At 32.0% G+C, this 25,169-nt stretch overlaps 2 protein-coding genes across 22 annotated transcripts in view; both read left to right on the top strand.

The window, feature by feature from the left end:
• The window catches only part of LOC122717267 (basement membrane-specific heparan sulfate proteoglycan core protein-like), a 154,580-nt gene extending 132,035 nt beyond the window's left edge, over positions 1–22,545 (top strand). For 15 of the 21 annotated variants that reach the window (XM_043941168.1, XM_043941162.1, XM_043941170.1 and 12 more), the window contains 32 exons: positions 4,680–4,787; positions 5,106–5,243; positions 7,562–7,669; positions 8,052–8,192; positions 8,275–8,334; positions 8,479–8,493; positions 8,950–9,177; positions 9,260–9,397; positions 9,477–9,725; positions 9,812–10,685; positions 10,754–10,878; positions 10,952–11,129; positions 11,231–11,441; positions 11,766–11,906; positions 11,983–13,789; positions 13,942–14,238; positions 14,595–14,734; positions 14,797–14,977; positions 15,418–15,678; positions 15,776–16,330; positions 16,628–17,045; positions 17,128–17,317; positions 17,397–17,676; positions 17,803–18,063; positions 18,141–18,407; positions 18,742–18,909; positions 19,536–19,805; positions 19,973–20,124; positions 20,204–20,511; positions 20,613–21,079; positions 21,188–21,353; positions 21,615–22,545. In XM_043941168.1, coding sequence (XP_043797103.1) covers positions 4,680–4,787; positions 5,106–5,243; positions 7,562–7,669; positions 8,052–8,192; positions 8,275–8,334; positions 8,479–8,493; positions 8,950–9,177; positions 9,260–9,397; positions 9,477–9,725; positions 9,812–10,685; positions 10,754–10,878; positions 10,952–11,129; positions 11,231–11,441; positions 11,766–11,906; positions 11,983–13,789; positions 13,942–14,238; positions 14,595–14,734; positions 14,797–14,977; positions 15,418–15,678; positions 15,776–16,330; positions 16,628–17,045; positions 17,128–17,317; positions 17,397–17,676; positions 17,803–18,063; positions 18,141–18,407; positions 18,742–18,909; positions 19,536–19,805; positions 19,973–20,124; positions 20,204–20,511; positions 20,613–21,079; positions 21,188–21,353; positions 21,615–21,729 — 9,017 coding nt within the window. In that variant the 3' untranslated portion in view covers positions 21,730–22,545. Of the gene's footprint in view, positions 1–4,679; positions 4,788–5,105; positions 5,244–7,561; positions 7,670–8,051; positions 8,193–8,274; positions 8,335–8,478; positions 8,494–8,949; positions 9,178–9,259; positions 9,398–9,476; positions 9,726–9,811; positions 10,686–10,753; positions 10,879–10,951; positions 11,130–11,230; positions 11,442–11,765; positions 11,907–11,982; positions 13,790–13,941; positions 14,239–14,594; positions 14,735–14,796; positions 14,978–15,417; positions 15,679–15,775; positions 16,331–16,627; positions 17,046–17,127; positions 17,318–17,396; positions 17,677–17,802; positions 18,064–18,140; positions 18,408–18,741; positions 18,910–19,535; positions 19,806–19,972; positions 20,125–20,203; positions 20,512–20,612; positions 21,080–21,187; positions 21,354–21,614 lie in introns of those variants that run through there. The other 6 variants (XM_043941175.1, XM_043941173.1, XM_043941163.1 and 3 more) reach the window with 5 other exon arrangements.
• Positions 22,520–24,749, top strand: LOC122717269 (basement membrane-specific heparan sulfate proteoglycan core protein-like). Its single transcript, XM_043941184.1, has 6 exons — positions 22,520–22,610; positions 22,766–23,159; positions 23,232–23,595; positions 23,674–23,875; positions 24,001–24,351; positions 24,440–24,749. Exons 2-6 carry the CDS (start codon positions 22,773–22,775, stop codon positions 24,687–24,689), a joined length of 1,554 nt encoding a protein of 517 aa, XP_043797119.1. The 5' UTR covers positions 22,520–22,610; positions 22,766–22,772; the 3' UTR covers positions 24,690–24,749.
• The last annotated feature ends 420 nt before the right edge of the window (positions 24,750–25,169 follow it).

Genomic DNA, 25,169 nt, shown 5'->3' with positions numbered 1-25,169 from the left:
CTGCTTGCCTCTTTTTTATCTATCGATCTAAACTGATTCGCATTGCAGGCTATGCTATATCGATAGATTCGAATGAGATCGGTCCTCTAGTGATCAACGGTCGATATAGGAAAACTATATGGGAATCCCCGGAGAAAATTGATATATCAGTGGTTCTCATTCTTGATGTCGCAAATTTTTAACCAAATTACTGAGAAATTCTCTTTGATCGTGTTATTTTTGTACGATTTTGGATAAAAAAAAATTATTATTAACGGAGATTATTATTATTTATCCTCACAAAATAAAATTTGCTTTGTTTGACTTGGATTTAATTTTATTTTATAATAAAAATTTATGATTAATTTAATTACTGAGACAATAGGTTGAGAACTGCTGTCATAAACCACCTGCGCCCTATTTTTCATAATGCAAGAAGCATAATTTACGCGAAAGGGTTCATTCTTTTTTTGCAACAACACATCTCCATTTTTTGCGAATTTATATTTAGACAATGGAATACCTCAAAGAATAAATTTCTAAATTTAAAAAGAAAAAACTCGTCTCACAGAGGATTGCGATTAAACAATCATGTTTAATGTCCATCGATCGCGGTATAGCAGCCTGTAATACAAATCAACCAACTTTGGACTGGTTCTCTATTTTTATTCTCGTTTTCCTTGTCTGTCAATTTCCAATCTTTTCGCGTTAAACTCATGAAATCGCATCATAAATTATTCCATTGAGTTTCGATATTTTTGGGATTGTATCGTATAAAAGAACCGATTTTCATGAAGGGAAAAATAGAAGCTTTTTTAACATATATTTTTTAGCACGCGTTTCTTTTTTTTTTTTTTTTTACGCATCTATCCCATATATTTTAACTTCTCTACGATGACAACGTACGCAAGATGTTCCACTGTGAAAAATTTTAAATTTTCGTGACTTGAATTCGTATCATTGTTACAATTTGAGACTTCTCGATGTAAGACGCATCCTATGGAAGTAATATTTCAAAGTTTCGTTCTCACTGTAACTTTTTCAGAAATCGAATGACATATATATCGATATTTTGTGAATTCAAAAAATGAAGAATTTTTACGACAAGAAAAAAACATAGAATCAAAACGAAGTCGTATTATATATAATACAATAATCTTTTAAGGTATAATAAATCACTGAATTCATATTTGAAATAATATAAATAACTTCTACTTAACATTTTCTATCTCTATCATCCAACCTAACTTAACCTAAAAAATATTTATATCAATATCGATATATCAATCTTTAAGAAAACTTTAATTTTTAATTTTCAGTAATTAATAATTTCCATCGAATTCCAATTAAAAGTTTCAGATTGTAACAAATTTCGTCTCCTCGTATCCTCCATCCAAAAATTTGATGGTAGAAAGGTAGAAAGGAATTAGAGAGTACGTTAAAAAGATAGAACGTGTCGGTTCATCGGATGGACGCGCGAGGAAACAAGGTGGAGCGTGAAAAACGAGGAGAAGCCAGAGAATGGAAATCGATGCGTACACAGGGGATAGCGGAGAGAGCCCTCCACCTCTTCCCTGGTCGCGGCTCGGTCTTCAAGACGGCAATTAAGAAGCTGTAACTAATGCCAGCCCGCTCTTGTCCGCCCGTGCAGAGCCGTTAATCTCGTTTCCACGTTCTTATCGACCGAGGCGGACATTGACTGCCCGTCTTTCGCTGCTTGAATCCCGATGCCGCGATCAGAATCTCACGTTAGAGGGACATCTTTGAGGTTATGGAAGCTTTCATATAGAGATTTCAATGCTTGAAATCTTCTAAAACGAAAGATGTAAATTAACGAACTGGTTCGAAGGGGATTGATGAATTTTTTAAAAAAAATTTGGGTTTTTCACATGGGTGGGGATCTTGATTTTTTCGTATGGGATTGTTCTTTAAAGGAAAAAATATGGAGGAAAGATGTAGGAAAAGTTCCTTCTAAGAAACTTTTTTTTTTTTTTTCTTTTTGAAAAGAATCGAACTTGAAAGGTGGTGTACTTCTTCGCGGCATTTCAGTGGTTCTCTTTAAAATTATTTATAATATTATTTTCATTTTATCTTCAAATATATCTTTAATTCCAATTAATTTTTAATTCTCCAAATATCTTTGTAAATTTAACGAATGATTTTTATTTGTTTGTATATTGAAGTTATTGAAAGAACAATTGATTTTGCGTTAAAAATTTATCTTAATATTTAATTAAAAAAATAAGGCGAATTAATTAAATTTAAAAATTTAAAAGCAATAGGTTGAGAACCGTTGGAATAGCTACGCTAAAAGCTCTCACTCGCGACCGACTTTCAAGTCGTTTTTCTTGAGAACGGAAACTCGGGCTGAAAAAATGCATTGCACATTTTTGACTCGTTTCTCCATTAACAATCGCACGATTAACTCACTCTCGCAAGTTATTTCGTATTTTATTTAAAAAAAAAAAATACTCCGAATGAATCCTACAGAAGAGCTATTTTCGCGTTAGAATAACAATCAAATATAAATTGTCAGTTCTACCGGCAGAAACAAAGCGGTTTAATTGCTTTAAGAGCATTAAATATACTGTTTGTCTGTAAGATTCATTAGAACCTTTGACTTATTGAAGGTATTTATTATATATGGGGATAATATCAGAAATGTATAATATCAATGTAATAATATCAGAAAATAATTCCAAGTAATTTATCCCTCTTTTTCTCTCTTTCTCTTTGCATATCCTCTTCTATAGCCTTGTTTTAATTAACAATTATCGACGTATCTTTATATGTTTCAGCGCGACATCAAGTCTCGTTTTAATATTCAAAACTATTTAACTGATACTTTGAAAATACGTGGAACACTTTGTTGCAAGGAATTCTATATATATATACATATGTATCTCCCTATGGCTCGAATATTCTATCTGTCTTATATTTTTTTTTTTCTTCATTTTTCTTCTCTCTGTCTCTCACATGTACGTTGTTTTATTTCTTTTTCTTCATCTTCTCTTTCAGCACAGGTTGCCTGATCTTGTTATGTACCTCTTCTATTCTACATATCTGATTGTATATACCTATGTATATTATATATATATATATTTATATTTATATTTAAATTTATATATTATATCTTTTTTATTCCATCCTGGTATATCTCTATTAGATCATAAGTTTTACACAGCGCACGTACACTGGATCCTAAGATCGATAAATTTAACAAATGGATTATACCTCCTCGCATACACTGGAGTCGAGAGGAAATTTGAATACAGTGACAATTTCTTTACAATTATTTATTTTCACAAATTTAGGAAAACTTTCCATCAACCCCAGTGTATGTCTCTCCCTCTTCTTTCTTCTCTCTCTCTCTCTCTCTTTCTCTCGCTATCTCTTTTTCTATCTCACTATCTCACCACACACGTCATAGCCTTAGAATTTACGAGGCATCGCCTTTTGCCTTTAGATCTTTCTGTTTGATACCGTTTATAAACCGTTCATGAAGCTTTTTGAAATTACATTATTATTACACACTCTTGCTCCCTAGGGAGGACGTAGTTCACGTGGAGTTATCGTGCTGCATAGTAGAATTCTCCTATACTTACCGATACTCTTACCGATACAATACCAATGGAATACCTATCAATTCCCGCGCCTCTCGATTCACGAGCGATTAATATCACGAAATCGTTATTAGATAAGAACGGAAATGTATTGCTTCCTTCTGTGTTGAAATCACAATGAATGTAATCACGATCCCGACGATGTTCAAAGTGCGCCATTAAAATCGAAGAGCACGTTACACAATAACAATGATTGCTCTTTGATAAAGAGCAATCGTGCAACGAAACGAAACTTTGATATATTTATAAATTCTTTTTCGTTTCTTGGAAGAAAATTCATGTATCCGCGTGTTAATTCCTTTCTTTTTTTTCCTCCACGCGGAAGGAAAATATCGAAAAATATGAATAAGAATTCGAAGCAATTCAAGATTCGAAATTGAAATATTAAAAAATGAAAAAAATAATACAAAAAAATATTATTAAACATTGAAGGAACGATAAAAAAGAAGTTTTAGTCAACAGTGTCAATATTCCATTGGTATTTCCAATCGTTATCTTTCTACTTATCTATAAATACCGATGATGAACGCCGTAGAGAGTTTGGCCGATTCGGGTTCGGTGTACATGTGCGCTCCTTAAAACGTCGCATGACATCCGGCAGTGTGCACGCTGTTTGTCCGACGATTTTTATCCCTGTTGATATCTCGACGGTATATCGATCGGTTTAATTATCACAGGCCACTTATTATACTTTCTTTCTTTCTCTCTTTCTCTCTCTCTCTCTCTCTTTCTACATTTAATTATGCCGCAGGCCTGTAGAAAATCGATCAAAAGCTGTCCATCCATTTTTATTTTTCTAGTTTTTTTTTTTCTATTGAATTCTCACTATTTAGTCGGATCTCTTCCTCTCTCTTTCTCTCTCTCTCTCTTCTGTCGCTTTAGAATAATATACACGGCATTATGTTATATAGATGGTATTTATGGATTTTTTAGGGAAGCGAGCACACTGCTACCCACTTCTTTTTCTCTCTCTCTCTCTCTCTTTCTTCTTCTTTTCTTTTTTTTCTTTTTTAGTTTCTTTTGGATATCGATTTTGAAATCATCAGTTCCTCTATTAATTGTCGCCTGTCTTTTCAGAATGTCCCGATGGTCAGTTACCATGTGACAACAAAGTGTGCATCAACAAAAACTTCTTCTGCGATAACAACATCGATTGTCACGATGGGAGCGACGAACGCGATTGCAGTAAGGGTTTTCAAACCGTTTCGAACCTGTTCGAGATGGTGCTTTTTCAATTCCGGACCTTTCTGGAACTCTTTATCTCTTTTTCTTTTTTCTTCGAAGCATTCTAAAACTCGTAGAAAAGTCTCTTTCTTGAATTGATGATCAATCTCTGAAAATGCTTAGTCCTTCTTATTTACATAGTGTTAAAAAAAAAAAAAAAAAAAAAAAAAAAAGCAAAACCAATTCAATTATACTGTCTTAGTGCATCCAATTTATCCTGAATCGTCAGTAAATGATATGTTGTTGAGAAAAAAGTTACAAAAATATTAAAAATTGCAGATAATGGTGTGACTCAACCACCAAGATGTCGCGAGGACGAGTTTACTTGTCGCGATGGAACCTGCATTCCGCAATCAGCTGTCTGCGACGAACGAGCCGACTGCCCTTACGCAGACGACGAGGCCAACTGTCTTCAAGGTAGGTCAAGGGATATGTCACCAAGAGACAGCTTAGAATGGTGGAAAAGAGAAATTGAGCAGGAACACGTGTGCACCGGCAGAAACATGTCCTAGATATCATATAGGGAAATATAGTTTGGCCAAAAATTGGTGGAAAAGGCTGCAAGAACCAGGAGCAAAAACTCGTTTGAACATCCTTGAATTTATCTAATTCCATGAGAAATATATTGTCAAGTTTGTTAGCTGTTTGTTTTTCTGATATATGTGTATACAATATATGAAAAAAAAAAAAAAAGAATATTTAACACTTTTTTACATGCACTTCTGATGTATGTATTCTCAAATGAGAACCACTGTTAATGGATAATGAGGAATTAGATTGTAATATTTGAAATATACTTGTACAGGATGAACAAATAACTCATAGCGAAACACGTGTTTCTCAAGGTTCTAGTAAGATTCATGAGGATTTTTGATGTCTGACCAGGTCGTGGCCGTTTCCACTGTCTGTACATAAGCTCTATTCGGTATTGCACACTTGATCCACAGTAGATCACGCAACGCACCAGGTGCACACGCAGTGTTTGGCCGTGACACCGTGTTCACCGCTTGCTAGAGGCAATCTAAATTGTGCCGCACCCAGTTTGTACGTGCACTGATTCAATCACAAGTGCTTCAGATTGTACATCACACTGAGATATATAACGTCAGACATTGTAGAAGAATCTAGATTCTAGAATCCAAATTTATCTGTATTAATCCAATATTATTAATCTTCCTATGCTAATAAATGATACACTGTCAATCTGAGGTACATGGTAAATCACATATAAAATAGTCGAATTGATCAGATTACCTCTTCCTACAGAGATGAGAAACAAAACTGGATTCGCAAATAGTAAGTAGAATTAAATTTCAAATTGCAGAGATGGCAAAGATCGTTAAAAAAAAAAAAAAAAAAAAAAAAAAAGAAAAGCAAAACGAAAGAGAAACACCATGTACAAGGTGTTTTGTTCAGTTTCGGTTACTTCTAGGTAAGAACACGTCGGATAGAACCAACCTGGTAGGGCTAATCCACGAGACTCAGGATAACAAGGATTACAATCCGGATTATCAAGCGCCTGCTAATCAGAGCACTCCAAGAAGTTGTGCTCCCGATGATTTTATTTGTGCTGATGGCACTTGCATCCCTGAAACTCACCACTGCGACCATTTCTACGATTGCCGCGACTTTACCGACGAACAGTATTGCTTCGGTTAGATCACTGGACAGACCTTGATGATCTGTTGGCGTCCATCTCTCTTCGCTTCATTTTATTTTTGAATATAGTTTTGCTTAGTTCTATTCCAATTGTCAAATTAAATAGTATACACATATTTTAACATTTATCCAAATAGTTATTGCAGTTCCTGAATAAATGATTATAAGCTTATTTGTGAAAGTTTATTAAAAAAAAAAAAAAAAAAAAATAAGATCCAAGAAAACGAAATGAAAGAAATGCGATCACTTTATACAGGAACTAATTATTCTAGTAATACTATTTATGTATTTGGAATTTCAATTCCAATATAATCTAATTGAATTGAAAATAATTTTTGGTTTGAAGGATTATTTATGGCTTGATGAATGAAATTAGACATTCGTTGGAAATCCTGGACGCCACAGATTTTCTGGACTCTGTATTTTTTTTTTTTTTTTTTTGAGTTTGTGTTAGCAACCGAATAGACGATGTATAGGTTGTTCGAGTAGATACTTGAATGAATTTTACTCAGTCACGCGTTCAATGCATTCCTATGTAATTTTTAATGCATCTATTGCCTGATGTATTGAATTCCAGTTAATACAAACTTAGATACTTAGTTTATAAATACTGTTGTTATGGCATGTGATATAGTTAATTTTTAATTAATCTTTAATCTAGTAGATTAAAAATTAGAGAGAAAGGATATGTTTTATCTTATAAATATTCTCCTTGGAAGCGATTGATGTTATCTAGTATTTTAAATGTTATAGTAGAATAGTGAAGTTTTTGATTAATATATATTAACACGTATAGAAAAATATATATGAGATGTTGTTGAATTTTTCTATGCGTTGTTTTTTTATGCGTGCAGATACATGCATTTTTTGTACATATATTAATAATTTTATATCTATTTTTAGCATTTTTAGGTACTGTGGTAATTCATGCTCTTTTTCATCCCTTAGAACATTATTATTTCCAGATTATTAGAGTCTCTTTGTGTCTTGTTCAAATTTTTTAACGAACGCACATTTTTTTAAAATAATAATAAAGATATAGATTTTATTTATTACAATGTTCAATGTATTTGTAGGCTGTGGCAAAGATCAATTCCAATGCGCAGATGGAAATTGCATTAGGATTGAGGATCAATGCAATGGTTATATTAATTGTGTTGATGGATCTGATGAAGATGATTGTGGTAAGTATAATATTTTAATTATATATAACTGTTATTATATAATAATATATATAATAATATATTATATAATAATATACTGTTATATAATATTCAGATTATTATTATATTCGTGAAATATTTTTTGATTTTAAAAACTAAAATAAATACAAAAGTTATAGTGTAAAAAAAAAATATCTTGAGATTTATTTGAGGATAAGATGTTCCCATCTTTGTCACATTATCATATCTCTATTATTTTTGTATACTTTTTAGTTTATTTTGACTTTTAGGATTAATATTGATAATTTTCTAAGATTTAATTAATACTTTAATTATTAATTTAATAATTAAATTACTAATTTAATTATTAATTTAATTAATATTTTTTTGTAAATTCCATCAGATCATGTTGGTTCCCATCCAATGCCTGGTCGTTGTCCAGCTGGTTTCATTATGTGCATTAGAGACAAGGATTGTGTACCTCAATCTTCTGTCTGTAATGGAATACCAGAATGTAGAGATAGATCTGATGAAGAATATTGTAGTACGTAATTAAATTGATTAATTAAAATTTAATTGTATCATGTAATGCACATTATTGATTTTTTTTTTGTTTGTTTATATAGCCACAGAACCATCCAGCCTTAGCTTGAAGACCTATCCAAGTGAGCAAGTGATTAAAGAAAGTAAGTTTGATAAACTTTCAATGATTATAATTATAGAATAATAATAATTCAATTACACAAAATATACATACAATAGTATATAAACTATTAGAGATTGATTAATAATAAAGATTTTTAATTGATTTTAATTATTATCTTGGCCAGATCCGGCGAAGCAAGGTAAGATTTTACGGAGAAAAAGTGCAAGTATTGCTATGTAATTTTTTGATTCATAAAATATGTGATTAATGATTCATCTTAATTATGGATATTCATTTAAGAAAACCATTTTGTTCATTAAGAATTATAATATCAGAATTGTTTACAAATTTGAAAGCTTCGCATTAATTAATTTGTAATTGACAATAAATGCAACATGCATGTAAATATGTTTATACAACGATAAATACTTTAATGATTTTGTGAGATCGTTTTTAAAAACAATATCAATGTCTTCAAAACAATATCATATATCGTTACATGTACAAATTTTACTCACACCAAATAGTGAAAATTTCCTCATAACATAAACTACTTATAAAAATACTACAAATAATTCCACACAAATAACACTTAATGACAAAAAGAAAAAAAGTTATTCTTATTTTAATAGAATATTATTATTTTAAAAATCAGGTCGCGAAGTTGTGTTTCAATGTCGCGACGAAGGTCCTCTTCGGGCTAAAGTACGTTGGCTACGAGGAAATAATCTTCCTCTGCCACCTGGAAGTCGAGATATCAATGGACGTCTGGAAATTCCAAATATCCAATTGAATCATTCGGGATCATACATTTGCGAGGCTGTTGATTATCCTTTATCCATTCCTGGCCAACAAGTTAGCGTATATCTTACTGTAGAAAAATGTATGTATCTTTGAACTTGAAAAAATTTATAGTTTGAAAAATTACATAAAACAAAGCAATCACCTTTTCATTCTCCATGTAGTCGACCCACCAGCAACAAGCAGACCTCATGTGTGTCAATATGATGAAGCTACTTGTAGCAACGGTGAATGTATTCCTAAGTCATATGTATGCAATGATAGATTAGACTGTACCGATGGTTCTGATGAAATGCGTTGCAGTAAGTTTTCATAATTTATTTATTATTGATATTTTTCTGGAAATTTTCTTACTGAAGGGAAATTAACTGTATCGAACAGGTCCACACGGTTGCGAACCCAATCAATTCCGTTGCAATAATACTCAGTGTGTAAGTAAACTATGGCGTTGTGACGGTGACAAAGATTGTGCCGATGGCAGCGATGAAGAAAATTGTGCCCCGAACAAACCAGGCTCTCCCTGTCGCTTTACAGAATTTGCTTGTAGCAGTAATAACCAATGTATACCTAAAAGTTATCATTGCGATATGGAAAAGGATTGTTTAGATGCTAGCGATGAAATAGGATGTTGTATGTATTTTTTCTGATATAATCTAAATATAGGATACATAAAGAAAAGTTCGATGTAAATAATTTTTCCTTTTTTTTTATTATAGCTCCAGTTTTTATAGTGAAGCCACCTGTCCCTATGATTACATTGAATGTAGGGGAAGTTTTAACAATCACCTGTACAGCAATTGGTGTGCCTACTCCTGAAATCAATTGGCGTCTTAATTGGGGCCATGTCCCTCCCAAATGTACCATGACATCTATAAATGGAACTGGAACACTCACATGTCCTAACATTCAACCAGAAGATCAAGGAGCTTATTCTTGTGAAGGATTGAACAATGCTGGTTTTGTATTCGCCATACCTGACGCTATCGTCATGGTAAATAAGTCTATTAGAGATATTTGTCCTAAAGGAATGTTCAATTCTGAAGCCAGAAATCCAGACGAGTGCATTTCCTGTTTCTGTTTCGGTGTCGCTACTGAATGTCATAGTGCCAATCTCTTCACTTATCATATTCCTCCACCAATGGATCGTCACAATATCATAGAAGTCAAATTTCAACCAAACGTTCAAATTCTAAATGATATCACTGGACAGATCTCAGTCCTGAGAAGTATAGATCGAAATGGTGTACAATTATATCAATCAGAGTTATCGAGCACCGATACGGAACTTCCTTACTTCGCCTTACCTGAGACTTATTATGGGAATCAATTGAAATCCTATGGTGGTTATCTGAAATACAGAGTACGTTTTAATGGAACTGGTATAGCAAATTCTGCACCATCAGTTATTCTAAGCGGGAACAATTATCGTCTAGTGCATAGAGGAAAGCAATTAATACCGAATTACGATAACGAGGAGATTGTCAGATTTTTTCAAGGCGAGTGGTATAAACAACAAGGATGGAATGAAATTCCTGCTACAAGAGAAGATATCATGATGACACTAGAAAATGTGGACAATATTCTGATTAAGTATGTATGCTAATTTAATAAATATTATATAAAATTACCTGAAACTGATAAGAAAAACTATTTATTAGAGCACAGTATGATAATTCTCCATACTTGGATATTCGAATTACTAATATAGTGATGGACACAGCTGATGTAAGAAATACTGGACTTGGATCAGCATCTTATGTTGAAGAATGTGAATGTCCTTCAGGTAAATGTTACTTTAATTTAATATATCTTTCAATTTCTATTTAAAATAATCATGGAGTGTGATAATTATGTAGGATATAGTGGTTTGTCATGCGAGCAGTGTGCACCTGGATATTTAAGACGACAGTCTGGTCCTTGGCTTGGACAATGTTACAGAGATGAACCACCATGTTCTTCAGGATATTATGGAGATCCTTCGAGAAACATTCCTTGTCAAATGTGTCCTTGTCCACTCACCAATCCATCTAATCAGTAAGATACTATTGAATATTTAATAAAAAGTATTATAAATTTTAAAATGAAATGAGATTTAAAATGAAAAGATTATGCTACATATAAATTGTCTGAAATAGATTTGCACGTACTTGTCAGCTTGGCTCAGATGGTCAGCCTACCTGCAATTGTCCACCAGGATATATAGGTCGTAGGTGTGAACAATGTGATGTAGGATACCAAGGAAATCCCCTTATTCCAGGAGATATGTGTGTTCCCATATCTCGTTGCGATCCTGATGGTAGCCTAAGTTTAGTTGCAGATCCTATCACTGGAAGATGTCGGTGCAAGGTATTAAATTTTTAATTCTTATTATATATATATATATATATATATATATATATATATATATATATATTATTTATATAATTTATAAATCGAATAACTATATAGAAATTTGCAAAAAAATAGAAATAAGAAAAAGAATAGAAATTATTTATTCACATAAAATAAGTTTGTATAATGTATTCAATATTATTTATGCTGTCATTTAACTTGGAAATATTTCTACTCTTTTATAAAGTAAGTACAATTTGAAATAGATAAAAATGATTACTATAACTATGGTATGATTAAGGATATTGGTGTATTGGATTTAAATAAAATGGTTTATAGTTATATGCCACGGGTCTTACTTGCAATCAATGCAAGGCAAACACATTCAATTTGGCAACGAAAAATCAGTTTGGTTGTATCAGCTGCTTTTGCATGGGCATTACTAATAAATGCGTTTCCTCCAATTGGTATAGAAATGATGTGAGTATTTTATATTGCAATTAATAAAAAACTTATCCTTTATAAAATTAACATGATATCATAATATTCTTTTCAGATTCGAGTTTCTTTTACTAATTCTATCAGAGATTTCTCTCTTATTGAATCTAAAAGTTCAGACACTTTACCAATTGTAAATGGTATTCGTCTAGACGCAGTTAATCGTGAAATTATCTATAGTGATTTCCCTAATCGCGGAAACAATGATGTTTATTATTGGCAATTACCAAGTATCTTTTTAGGCAATCAAATTACTTCGTATGGCGGAAATCTCAAGTATACTGTTCGTTATGTACCATCACCAGGTGGTCAGAGCTCAAAAAATAATGCTGCTGACGTTGAATTAATTAGTGCCAATGATATCAACCTGTTATATTTCTCTCGAGAGTTTCCCGAACCAAACACTCCACAAACATTTATTGTTCCTCTCTTAGAACAATATTGGCAACGCAATGATGGAACACAAGCTGACAGAGAACATTTACTAATGGCCCTTGCTGATGTTCGTGCAATTAAAATCAAGGCCACGTATACTACTCATACCGATGAGGCTGCCTTATCGCTAGTATCCCTAGATACAGCCGAAAAATACAATACAGGAAAACCTAGAGCGGTGGAAGTAGAAGAATGCACTTGTCCAGTCGGTTATAAAGGATTATCTTGCGAGGATTGCGATGTTGGCTATACTAGAGCAAGCGAAGGCCTCTATTTAGGTATTTGTGAACCTTGCAATTGCAATGGTCATTCCAACCAATGCAATCCTGATACTGGAGTATGTGAGAACTGTGCTCATCATACCACTGGTGATTTTTGTGATATTTGCGAGAGCGGATATGAGGGTGATGCAACTCGAGGAACTCCTTATGATTGTACCTATAGTACAGAACGACCTTGTATGTGTAACGAACTTGGTTCACGCAGTAGTGTATGCATCGGAAATACATGTGACTGTAAACGGAACGTTGAAGGATCTCAATGTAATAGGTGTCGTTCAGGTACATTTGGACTATCTGCGGAAAATCCAAATGGATGCAACGAATGTTACTGTAGTGGATTAACTGATCAATGTCATGAGAGTTCTCTGTATGTTCAGCAAATACCTATGTGGGTCTATGACAACCAACACGGTTTCACTTTAACAGATTCGTCGAGACAAGAAATCATAGATGATGGTTTTGAATTAAATTTTGCTACAAACGAAATAGGATATCGTTATCCAGATAGCAGAGGACGCAGACTATTCTGGTCTTTGCCAGCTATTTTCACTGGCAATAAAGTCAAAAGTTATGGTGGCAATCTAACATTAACTCAACACATTACTGCTTATTCTGGTGCTCAAAGTTATAAAGATCAAGATATTATACTAATTGGAAATGGGATTACTTTATTTTGGACAAATCCTACTGAAATTCAACCTGATATACCATTGACTTATTCGGTACCATTTAGAGAATCGGAATGGAAACGTTTGACTACCGAAGGACCTCATGTTACATCGAGAATCGATCTGATGACAGTGCTATCTAATTTAGAAGCAATTTTGGTTCGTGCAACGCATAGTGAATGGATGACAGCTACTTATATTAGCGACATAAGTCTGGATACAGCCGTAGAGCATCAAACTGGTAATAAGAGAGCGATTCAAGTGGAAGTTTGTCGCTGTCCTACTGGTTATGTAGGAACATCCTGTGAATCCTGTGCCAGAGGTTATTATAGAGATACTAATGATCGATCCATCAGCTACTTGGGATCCTGTATTCTATGCCCTTGCAACAACAATGAGGAAAGCTGTGAGATAACACGAATAGGTCAAGTGAAGTGTCATTGTCAACCAGGATATGTGGGCCAGTATTGTCAAGATACTGGTACGTATGAAATAAATAAATTTAAAAATTTTAAAGAAATTATGTCAAATTTAATTAGATATTAATTAGGATTTTTAAAAAATTCTGCAAAAAAACTGCAGATAAAGAATAAAAAATATTAAATAAAATGTTTCAAACATTGGATCGGTTAGGTGAACTGATGGTAAGTCTAACGCCAATGACGGGTGAAGTAAAGGCAAACTCGTGGGTTCTGTTCACATGCAGTTACAAGTTCTCAAACCCGTTGTATATTTCTTTTACAATGAGTCCATGTGATGGCTATCCTGTAACCGCGACTGCCTTCGAGCCGGAATCTCTCAAAACAACAACAAACGGATCGTTGAGGACTTGGTATGTTTACGTCCGGCAACATCCTTTCAATGTGGAATGCTGTATCTCGGATCTGAACGGGAAAGAGTTAATCAAAGTTGTGTCGACAGTCTTACCAGGTTTGGCGGATCAAATGAAAGGAATAATTCATGTTTGTCCGTCCGTGGAAGGCAGGAATATCATGATCTTCATTTTCATTCGTGTTTTGATACAATTCATCAAATGATCATTTCCCGTAGTAACGCCTATACAATTGAAAGGTGTACATTATCGATTGCTTGCTAGCTCTCCTATTTTTCAATCATATTTTTGATTCAGGAGCTTCTAATTGTATTCATATTGATTATAAAAAATTAAAAAGAATATGGGCAGTGGTGGAATCTTCATTTATATATGTTTCTATGTTATATGACTGTGAAGCATTTTGAAGATTTGCATCTTTAATTAATTTTTTAATTTTTACTGTTTGTTACAGAAGGTACTACTACATCAACTACTACATATCCTACTTTAACTCCACCAAAGATTTTGATTTATATTAGAGGACCAGAGTTCCAAATAATTGAAACAGGAAGCACTGTTAGATATCATTGTTCTGGAACATCTGTAGATAATGTAAGCAAATTGTAAGATATTTAAATATTTAAAAAATATTTAATATATTTTTTAACATATAGGGATCTTTGTATATCAAATGGGAGAAAGAAGGTGGTCAGTTACCGCCAGGAAGAAGTGTAGATGATAATCATGGATTACTAGTTATTCGAGACGTGAAAGTATCTGATAGCGGTATTTATGTTTGTCAAGTCAGTGATGGAGTACACATTGGTTATAAAAATGTTACCCTCACTGTTGGAGGTAAGAAAAAGGAAATTGAAATTTTTTGAAATATTTATTTATCATATTTAAAATATCATATACCTTATGCAGCTTTTCCACAAAGTTTATTGGATATTCCAGGTATACAAGATTGAATAATAATAATAATAATAATTGAAATGTAAATAATAATTTAAGTAATAATATTAGTGAATTGATAAATTACACTTAATAAATTTTTTCTTTTTTATAATTTTATTCTATGAAATTTATTTTTAAAATGTTTTTTAAAAATATTTTAAAACAATATATTTTTACAACAATATATAAGAATTGATAAAAATTATATAGAATTTGACTGAATTATAAAATTTCACTAATATTATCTATATGCAAAGGGATTCAGCATTTTACACATCTTAATTTTATTTCATAATTTATCATAAATTAAATGTTTTTTGTTTAAATACTAAAATCAGCTGCACCAAGAACTATTGTCATACCTCCATCTCTACAAGTAGTAGAGGGACATTCTGCGGAATTCCGTTGCGAAGCCAGCGGAAATCCACCGCCACAAATTGAATGGATTCGTGTTCATGGTCCCATGAATCCAGAAGTCATAGTTTACAATGGAGCATGGATCTTAAAAGCTGTCTCGAAAAGTGATGCCGCTGAATATAAATGCGTAGCAAGAAATAATATTGGCATAGATGAAAAAACCGTTATTCTCTACGTTGAAGGTAATATTAATTCTTAATCAAAATTATTCTAATAGTAATATAACAAGTAATAGCATATCAAAAATTAATCTTTATAATATCATAAATTTATCTATAGATAATCTTGAAACTCCACCATCACACTCAATACCACCTACCATAACTCCTCCACAATGGATTGGATCAGTTGGAGATACAATCGTGATAACTTGCATCCCATCTCTAGACGCTAATGTTACTTGGACCCGAGAAAGAAATATTCCATTGCCTCCTACAGCTAATCAACGCGATGGTATTTTAACAATTGTAAATCCAACCACGTACGATTCTGGTATCTACGTATGCACTGCAATCAGTTATATAGGAACAGTAGCTCATAAAACTATCAACATAACAGTAATACCTAGAAGACCTTTGCCAACTGTTAAAGTAACACCTGAAAAACAGACTGTTCCTCAAGGCAGTATAGCTGAAATAAAATGTTTCACAACTGGAGAACCTGATGTACAAGTAAAATGGAGTAAATATATTGAACAAATGAGTCCTAATGTGCAACAAATTGGAGATACTTTGAGAATTGCTAACATCCAGATTGCTGACCGTGGTGTCTACGTCTGTCGAGTCACGGGACCAAGTGGAAATCACGAAGCTAGCGCTATCATTGAAGTTGAACGTGAGTGATCATCAAACTTAATACTATAAGACTTAAAGAAGACTAATGGAATGAAAGGAATATGGAATTGATAATTTTTGATAAATATATTTGTAGTTTATATTTATAAAAATAAATGCGCATATTACCCAAAAATCATCTACAAATAAGATTATAGTGAGCCAAAGAAAAAAATTGTTTCTTTGTTTCAGTGTCATTCCATTATCATCTTTTCAACATAATTAAATATGTATGTAATTGTATTATAATTTATATTTATCTTATTATATTCAAGTAATTTTGACTTCATTTAAACAGCGAGAGAACCTCCATTGGTAGAGATTTATCCCAAAAACGTCCCTCCAGTTACTTTGGGTGGATCCACAGATCTTCAATGTCGAGCAATCGCTGGAATTCCTATACCAGTGCTACAATGGTCTCATGAAGATGGTCGACCATTCGCTCCTAATATTAAACAACTTCCTGGAGGTGTTTTAAGGCTTTCCAATATCACAACTAATGATGGGGGTTCTTATGTTTGTTCTGCTGTCAATTCCGTTGATTCAAATTCTGCAAATGTATATATAGAAGTTCAATCTGTGCCTGTCATCTTAATAACACCTAAATCTGGAATTTTAACCGTGAAACCTGGAGATAGAGTACGACTAGTTTGTAGCGCAACCGGATATCCGCAACCTACAGTCGCTTGGAGTAAACACATGAATGTAGTACCTCTGTAAGTTACTTTTGAAAAGAAAAATAATGATTTTAAATGATTTTAAAAAAATAATATAGAAATAATGTTTGAATTTCTACAGTGGTACAACAAACGAAGTAATTGATACCCCTCAAAAAGCTGTTTATGAAATATATTCCGCATCTCCGAATGATGAAGGTTCGTATACCTGTCACGCAAATAACGCAGCAGGAATTGTCGAAGAACGCGTCTATATCAGAGTAGAGGATTCAGAGGTTTACCCACCTTGCAGAGGCGATGTTCCCTGTCCTGTATGTTCTTTCTTTATTATTAGGGATTAAAGTCCGCATAAAAATATAATGAATATTATTGTTACAATATTTATTATAGGATACTACAAGCGATGATTCCATACCAAAAGATTATCTTAGAATTCCCAATGGTGGCAAAGTAGAAATGCGTTGCCATGTGCATGATAATGATGGAAATCATATTTATTTAGATTGGAAGAGAACAGACCATAGAGCTTTGCCAAATGGTAGTTCTGTTCACAATGGTGTACTAATCATTCCAGCTGTAGATAAGAGCGCTGCAGGAGAATATGTTTGTTCTGGAATGGATCAAGCTGGCAATCTTCTCTTTAAAGCTAAATCTCATCTTGAAGTATTATGTAAGATTCTCAATTAATCCTCATTTTACTTATGTAAATAAATAAATATAATTGAAAATCGTTTATATAATATTCTTTCTTCTATATAATATTTTTCTTTATATAATATTCTTTCTTCTATTCTAGCTCCACCCAGGATTGTATTAATTCCACCCAGACAAACTGTTCGTTCAGGAGAAAGTCCATCAATCGAATGTCGTACAAGCGGAGATGAACCTATGAGTATAGAATGGAATGCTATCGGACGTTCCCTACCTTATTCAGTGACACATAATCGTGGACTTCTCCAATTCCATGGAATCACTTATTCTGATGCCGGAAAATATGTCTGTAAAGCTACTAACGATGCAGGAACTGCTGAAGCTGTCGCTGAAGTTTTGGTGAATGGTATGTAAAAACATATAATACATATAAATTCTAATTTCAAAAATGTAGTTATCATATAAATGTTATATTTTTTTCAGAACATCCTTATGAAAATACAGAAGTGAAAGCTGCCCAAAGAGACATTGTCACTTACGTAGGACAACCTGTGCGTTTACGATGCATGGTTAGAGAAAGAGCTACTATACACTGGGTCAGAGATGGACAACCATTGCCATCTAATGTCAGAATAGAAGAGGATTATTTAGAACTACCTAGAGTAAGACCAGAAGACAGTGGAAGATATATCTGCCAAATACAAACTTCTCATGGAGTCTCCAGTGACTATATTAATTTAAACGTTTCGCGTAAGTTGAAATTTGTAGTCTAATAATCATGCATGGTTTCTTTCTTCATTTTTAATTTAGGATTTTTTTAAAAATTGTTTTACATCTTTCATTTTTTAATATAAATCAAACAATAAATTTATAATTAAAATATTTACTTTAATTAAAAAAAATTGTATTAGATTGTTTTTTAGCAAATATCTTAAAATATGTGCAATTTGCATAATTCAAATTATGCAAATAATATAATTTAATACAAAATCATCACCGATAAGTTATGATCAGCAATCTAAGAGAACAGAGGTTTATTCATAGTTGTCATGGTATTGTTTATTAGTAGTTAATTTGCATACAGATTGCATGCGTGTGAACCAAACGCAGTGCAGGCAAAACAATTGTATGTGCGGCATTCAAGGATGCTTTCTATTGGATTACTATTGCAACGTCAATCCTCTCTTCTCTGGTGATAACCGCTACTTCAACAGCAAACGGTGGATTCACCACTATCTTCAAAATCGAGGCGGTTTGTTTTGAAAAAAATTATGTGTTCCCGATGTGTAACGTGAACAATTAACGCTTTTTTCTTTTTTGTTGAACAAGTTAACATTTTTGTGGTCATTGATTTCTCACTATTATTGCATTATTATTAAGTCTATTAAATTTTCAATAAAAATAAAACAATGACATATTATTATTGTTAACAACTACAAAAGTGTTAATCACTGTGTATATTAAAACATTTTAGACATCTTTAAAAAATTATCAAAATTAATCAAACATGAAGAAAATTAGAAAATTTATACAATGTTTATACAAAAGGAAATTAATATTTTAGCGATAATTAGTATTATTAATACTATAATAGTTTTGAATACTTTTCATACGTATTTGTTATTCAGTAGAAGTAGTCTGCTCCTTATTTAAGTGGTATGCAGTTGTCTATTATCATTTATTGAAATTTATTCTAAAAATCAATGTTATAAGAAGTATTTAAGTATTAAAGTACTATTGGAAAAGATATATTTGTATATATTATTATAATATATTATTAATATATATTATATTAATATATATTATATTATTATCATATTTGTATATATTAAAAATATTATTTAATATATTTTGCTAATTTTATTATTTATATTTTAGCTACTCCGATACCTGCAGTCAGTGTGGAAGTCTCTCAGGATCCAGTGAATATCGGAGATACCATTGATATACGTTGTGCATGTTCTGGAACTCATAATCCACGTTATCATTGGTCTAGACCTAATCATCTCAGTCTACCAGAAAATGCTCAAGAATATGGAAATATTTTGAGATTATCTAACGTGGCTGTTAGCGACAGTGGATTATATAGATGTACTGCTGATACTCCTGAAGGTGTTTTCAAACAAGATTTCAATCTTGTTGTACATGGTAAATTTTTATTTAATGTTAATTAAGTTCTTTATTATAAAAATTAGATTAATATAATTAATATAATCTTTATTTTACCTGCTAACAAAATAATATATCAATGTAAGTAATACATACATTGTAATGTTTTAAATATATAAATTTTTTTAATTGAGAATATTTTTTAGGTGGAAATAATGACGCACCAGCAATTGAAACCAAATATGCTCCTTATGGATCTAGCCTAGAAATGGATTGCCGTCCTAATATTGACCCACCAATGAAATTTCATTGGAGTAAATTGGGAGGTTTTCTGCCATCTGATGCTCAGATTTTCGAGGTACATTAATAATATTATATTATGATCAATAAAAAATAATAGCTAAGAATTATAATTTCATCTATTATTTCTCTATTAGAGTAAATTGAAGCTAATCAATGTCAAAGCAGAGGATGCAGGAACCTATATCTGCAGTGTAAATAACAATCATGAAAATATAGAAATACCTACAGTGCTTGTGGTAACAGGAGTTGTTCCATATTTCAGTCAGGCTCCTCGAAGTTTTATTGCTTTATCTCCATTACGTGATTCTTATCTAAAATTCAATATCGAAATCTCTTTCAAACCTCAAAATTATGATGGTATAATCTTGTATAATGATGAATCCAGTAGTGGAAATGGTGATTTTGTTTTATTATCACTTGTTAGAGGCTATCCACAATTCAGGTAATTATTAACTTAATTAAGATAATTAAATTAATATAAATTAGTCAAAATTTATATGAATTAAATTATGTTTTTAACTAATAATAATTTTTGTATGTAAGCTTCAATCTCGGTTCTGGACCAGCTATCATTCGGGCGGATAAATCTGTAACACTTGGAGAATGGCATACCATAAAACTTCAACGTAATAGAAAAGAAGGAACTATGTTAGTTGATGGTGAAGGTCCTTACAAAGGTGTCGCAGTTGGCAAAAAGCAAGGATTAGACTTGAAAGCGCTATTGTTTATCGGTGGAGTTCCCAGTGATAATATAATAACTCAATATGCAGAAATCAATAGTGGTTTTGTTGGCTGCATCAGCAGATTGGTAATTGGAGAGAAAGAAATTGATTTGATTGGTGATCAAACCGATAGTGTTGGAATCACTAATTGTGAAACTTGTGCTGAAAATCCTTGCAACAATGGTGGTGTATGTCAAGAAGCTGCTACAAAAAATGGATACCTTTGTCTATGTCGTGCTGGCTATAGTGGAAAACATTGTGACTATGTTGGCCAGTCCTGTTATCCAGGTGAAATTATTCTTTAATTATTTTTAGTTATTTTTAATTATTTTTTTTTATTTTTTTATTTTTTCTTAGAGTTATCCAGAGAATTGTAATTATCTTTTTTTATATTAGGTGCTTGTGGTGAAGGCAATTGCGTAAACAAGGAAACTGGCTTCGAATGTTATTGTCCTCCCGGAAGAACTGGCCCTCGTTGTGAGAACTCGATAAAAATCTACGAACCAGCCTTCCATGACGATAAATCCTTTATAGCACATGAAACGCCAAAAGCTCTCAGACGGTAATTATCTATAGTGCATGATGCATGATTAGAAAAGATAATTCAGATTTTTTGCATATATCCTGTTTTATAGCTCTTATATTATATTTGTCAGTAGAGAATTAGAAAGTTTTTTATTTTAGAATTTCATGTTCAATAATTGATTATATATATTTAAATGTTAATCAATGGATGCAAAATCTTCCTGGAGGATCCTCAGGCGCACATTAACTTGTTCAATTGAAAAGGAATCTTGATCTTAATTAAAACAATGATTTTCAGGGCGAGAATGAACCCGATCAAAACATACGGTCGATTAAGAGCACGCAACGCACAAGTTAGAAAGCCACGATCAAGGCCACATCACCACAATAAGCTGCACCACACGAAACATTAGTCCTTTTTTCACAATCAAATTTTTTCGATGCACATAATGATAGAAAAAGAAAAAAGAAGGAAAAGTCATTTATTATTATTAAATGTTTATAGAAAACATTAACTGCTATTTATAGTTGTCAGTCAGCATATATGTATATTATATATATTTTTTTTATGAAAATTTTATTTACAATTAGATTTTTTCTTTGTGTCTGCCTCATACGTATCATAGATAATTATGTTGAAGCCTGTATAGTGAGTAGTTCCTTGGAATGAACCTCATGGTGCTGTAATATTAGAATATCAATATATTTACGTTATTCTCATATATTAACTTTTTACGGATCCAATTAATCTTTTTTATAGTAATAATATCATAAAAATTTTTTATTATTAAAGAAAGCTCTCTTTTTATTAAGATAGCTTTTAGATTATTGCCTGGATGGACCGTAAAGAGTTCTCTGTACAGCTTCTTAAATAGTATATTTTAACGCATTGTATTAGTTATTTTAATTATTGTTTAAAATAAACCATTAATAAGGTCACTGCCAAACGAGAATTGCATTTTACAGTAATATCAAGAGCTTATTAAAACAATTATTAGTGTTGTGGCATTGACTTGTGTATTAAACACACACGCAACACACACACACCTCAAATCAGGCACATCTTAAAATGTTTGTACTTATTTTGTAAAAACCTATTTGGTATATGTGCCATAAGTGGTGTGTTTCTAGGGCCAGAATGACCGTTTATATGTATTCGACGGGCTTCGAACGATGCTATAAGTATAAATATATGTCTTGAGATGCAAATAAAAATTGATTTAACAGGACTTTTACCGAATTATATATTCATTTTGCTGATTACCCATCTCCATAGTTTATGAACATCAAGGAGGTAAGTTACACAATACAAAGGAATTTGCCTTTTCATATTTTTTCATGGCTTTTCCATTAACTTTAATACTTTTCTCTCACTAACAGGAATTAATTTCTATGTACATCTAATATCAAACTAGAACAATTATTTTAATAATTTCAATGTTATCGTAGGTTAAAAATGGCTTTGAACTTTAATCCTCTGGATAACGAGGACGGCATCCTGATGTATTGTGCTCAAAGTGATGAAGGACTAGGAGACTTTGTGGCACTAGTAATCAAGGAAAAACGCGTCGAGTTCCGGTACGACATTGGTTCTGGTCCTGCAATCATTACGTCAAATCATATCCTTCAGCCAGGTGTATGGACGCATGTATCTATAAATAGGGACTTCAAGGAAGGAAATTTGACTGTGAATGGAGAACCTACAGTAATAGGCAAATCTCCAGGAAGTGATCGCATTATGACACTTAATACACCTCTCTATATTGGAGGTGTTGATCGCAGAAAAATCACAATAAATAAAAATGCTGGTGTAAATAAAACTTTTCGAGGTTGCATCAGTGATGTAAGTTCATTATGAAAATTTTTAAAAAATGAAGAAACTATTTAATTAAAATATATTCTATTATGTTCTCAGCTTGGAGTTTCTTCGGTAAATGTAGACATATTAAAATCAGCTATAGACTCAGCAAATATAGATGATTGTAACGTTTTGCATCCTAATCAAATTAAAATAACTACTATAATCACTACAACATCATCTACGACTCCTTATAATCCGTGTGCCTCAAATCCTTGCATTCATGGAATATGTCAGAATACTGATTCTTATGACTATTCTTGCACTTGTGAATATGGTTATGTAGGCAGAAACTGTGAAAACATTCTAAAACAATGTGAGCTACTTCTTCCCTGTAGAAATGGAGGCACGTGTACAGATCTTCATGGATCTTACAAATGCGATTGTCAACTGGGTTATAATGGACAAAATTGTGAAAAACGTAATTGCTTCAGGAAATTCAATATAAAATATATTTTATCATATGACCAATATTTTATATTTTACATTTCATTTCTAGTCGCAGAAATAACATATGACGTTGCATTCAAAGGAGATGGTTGGTTAGAATTGGATAAGAATGTAATGATACATGAAGAAGAGCGCGAAGTATTAGGTTTTGAAATTTCGACGAATAAGACTAGGGGATTGATCATGTGGCATGGACAGATGCCAAGCAATTTGAATCCTGATCACTATATGGCTCTTGCTGTGGTTGATGGGTAATCAACAATATTCATTTTTAAATAAATATTATATATACTATAATATAAATACTATAATCAATTAAACAGAAACTATTACATTTCTGATTTTAAAACTAATATTTAATTTATTATTTTTTCAGCTATGTAGAATATCAGTATGATTTAGGAACAGGTCCAGTAGTGATTCGTGTCACTGCACAGAAAGTAGATGATGGAGAAAGACATAGAATAATTTTAAAACGCCAAGGAAGCGACGGTAGTATTGAATTAAATGGTGAACATATGGAAAGTAGTACTAGTTATGGAACACAACAAGATTTAAACACCAGAGGTAATGTGTACTTGGGAGGAGTACCTGATTATGCTATGACTTACGGAAAATATCAAGAAGGATTTTCTGGTTGCATTTATACTATGGAAGTGCAAGATTCTGGAGCCATAGATATCGGAGACAAAGCTATAAGAGGAAAAAATGTTTCACCATGTACTAGGTAAATGATTGAATTATTTTTTGATTATTATTATGTTAAGAAGAAGATTATAAAAATTATATAAAATGAAATGTTTCACGCTGTTTAGAGCAAGATGGATTCCTTCTTCTTTGGTATTTACTAATGCAGACACTGATATGTTCGATGCATTCGTTCCTCCACCTCCTGTTAATATAATCCACCCAAAACCAGCGGCCAATTTAGCTGCTTATAATATCAAACATTATTCGTTGTTAATTTTATTTCAAAATTTGCTCGCTTTTATCATAGATGTAAGAGAACAAAGCGTATTTTTTACAATATTATACATAGACATTTTGAAATGTATACTAAGTTAAATGTTATTTTTCAAATGAGTACGTATTTTTTCATTAATAGCGCATTTTATAATGAAGAATTACGTATTCAATTATAATTCGTGGAAATTAATTGAAAGATTGAAAGATTAATTTGTAAATTATTTATTACTTTATTAATGTTGAAGGCAAGATAAATTAATAATATTTTACAATAAAAATTATTGATTTTAAATAACAATTTTCTTTTCTTTGATTTCTTTTTTTTTATTATATTATTATTTTTTTTATTATTATAATTATTTAAGCAATAGACTTTCAATAAGATTTGGATTTCATAAAGATATGAAAAAGTTTATTTACAATAAAGGACAATTTAAATATTTTCCTCATTGTGAAAGTAAGTGCGATAAATGTTATATAAACAGATTTCTATCTGTACATATATAAATTACATTTCTGATAACAATTTATAATTATATTTTATACAAATCTTTGTTTTAAAATAAGCTAGATTTCTTT

This window comes from Apis laboriosa, unplaced genomic scaffold (assembly GCF_014066325.1).
Source record: "Apis laboriosa isolate Shangri-la unplaced genomic scaffold, ASM1406632v1 scaffold4_cov146, whole genome shotgun sequence".
NCBI lineage: Eukaryota > Metazoa > Arthropoda > Insecta > Hymenoptera > Apidae > Apis > Apis laboriosa.
This window is presented reverse-complemented; position numbering and strand designations above follow the sequence as displayed.

Coding starts and splice junctions, on each gene's coding strand:
- LOC122717269 (XM_043941184.1), top strand. CDS start 22,773: ATGGCTTTGAACTTTAATCCTCTGGATAACGAGGACGGCATCCTGATG. Junction 23,596..23,673: donor TGGACAAAATTGTGAAAAAC/GTAATTGCTTCA, acceptor TTTCATTTCTAG/TCGCAGAAATAACATATGAC. Junction 23,876..24,000: donor GCTCTTGCTGTGGTTGATGG/GTAATCAACAAT, acceptor TTATTTTTTCAG/CTATGTAGAATATCAGTATG.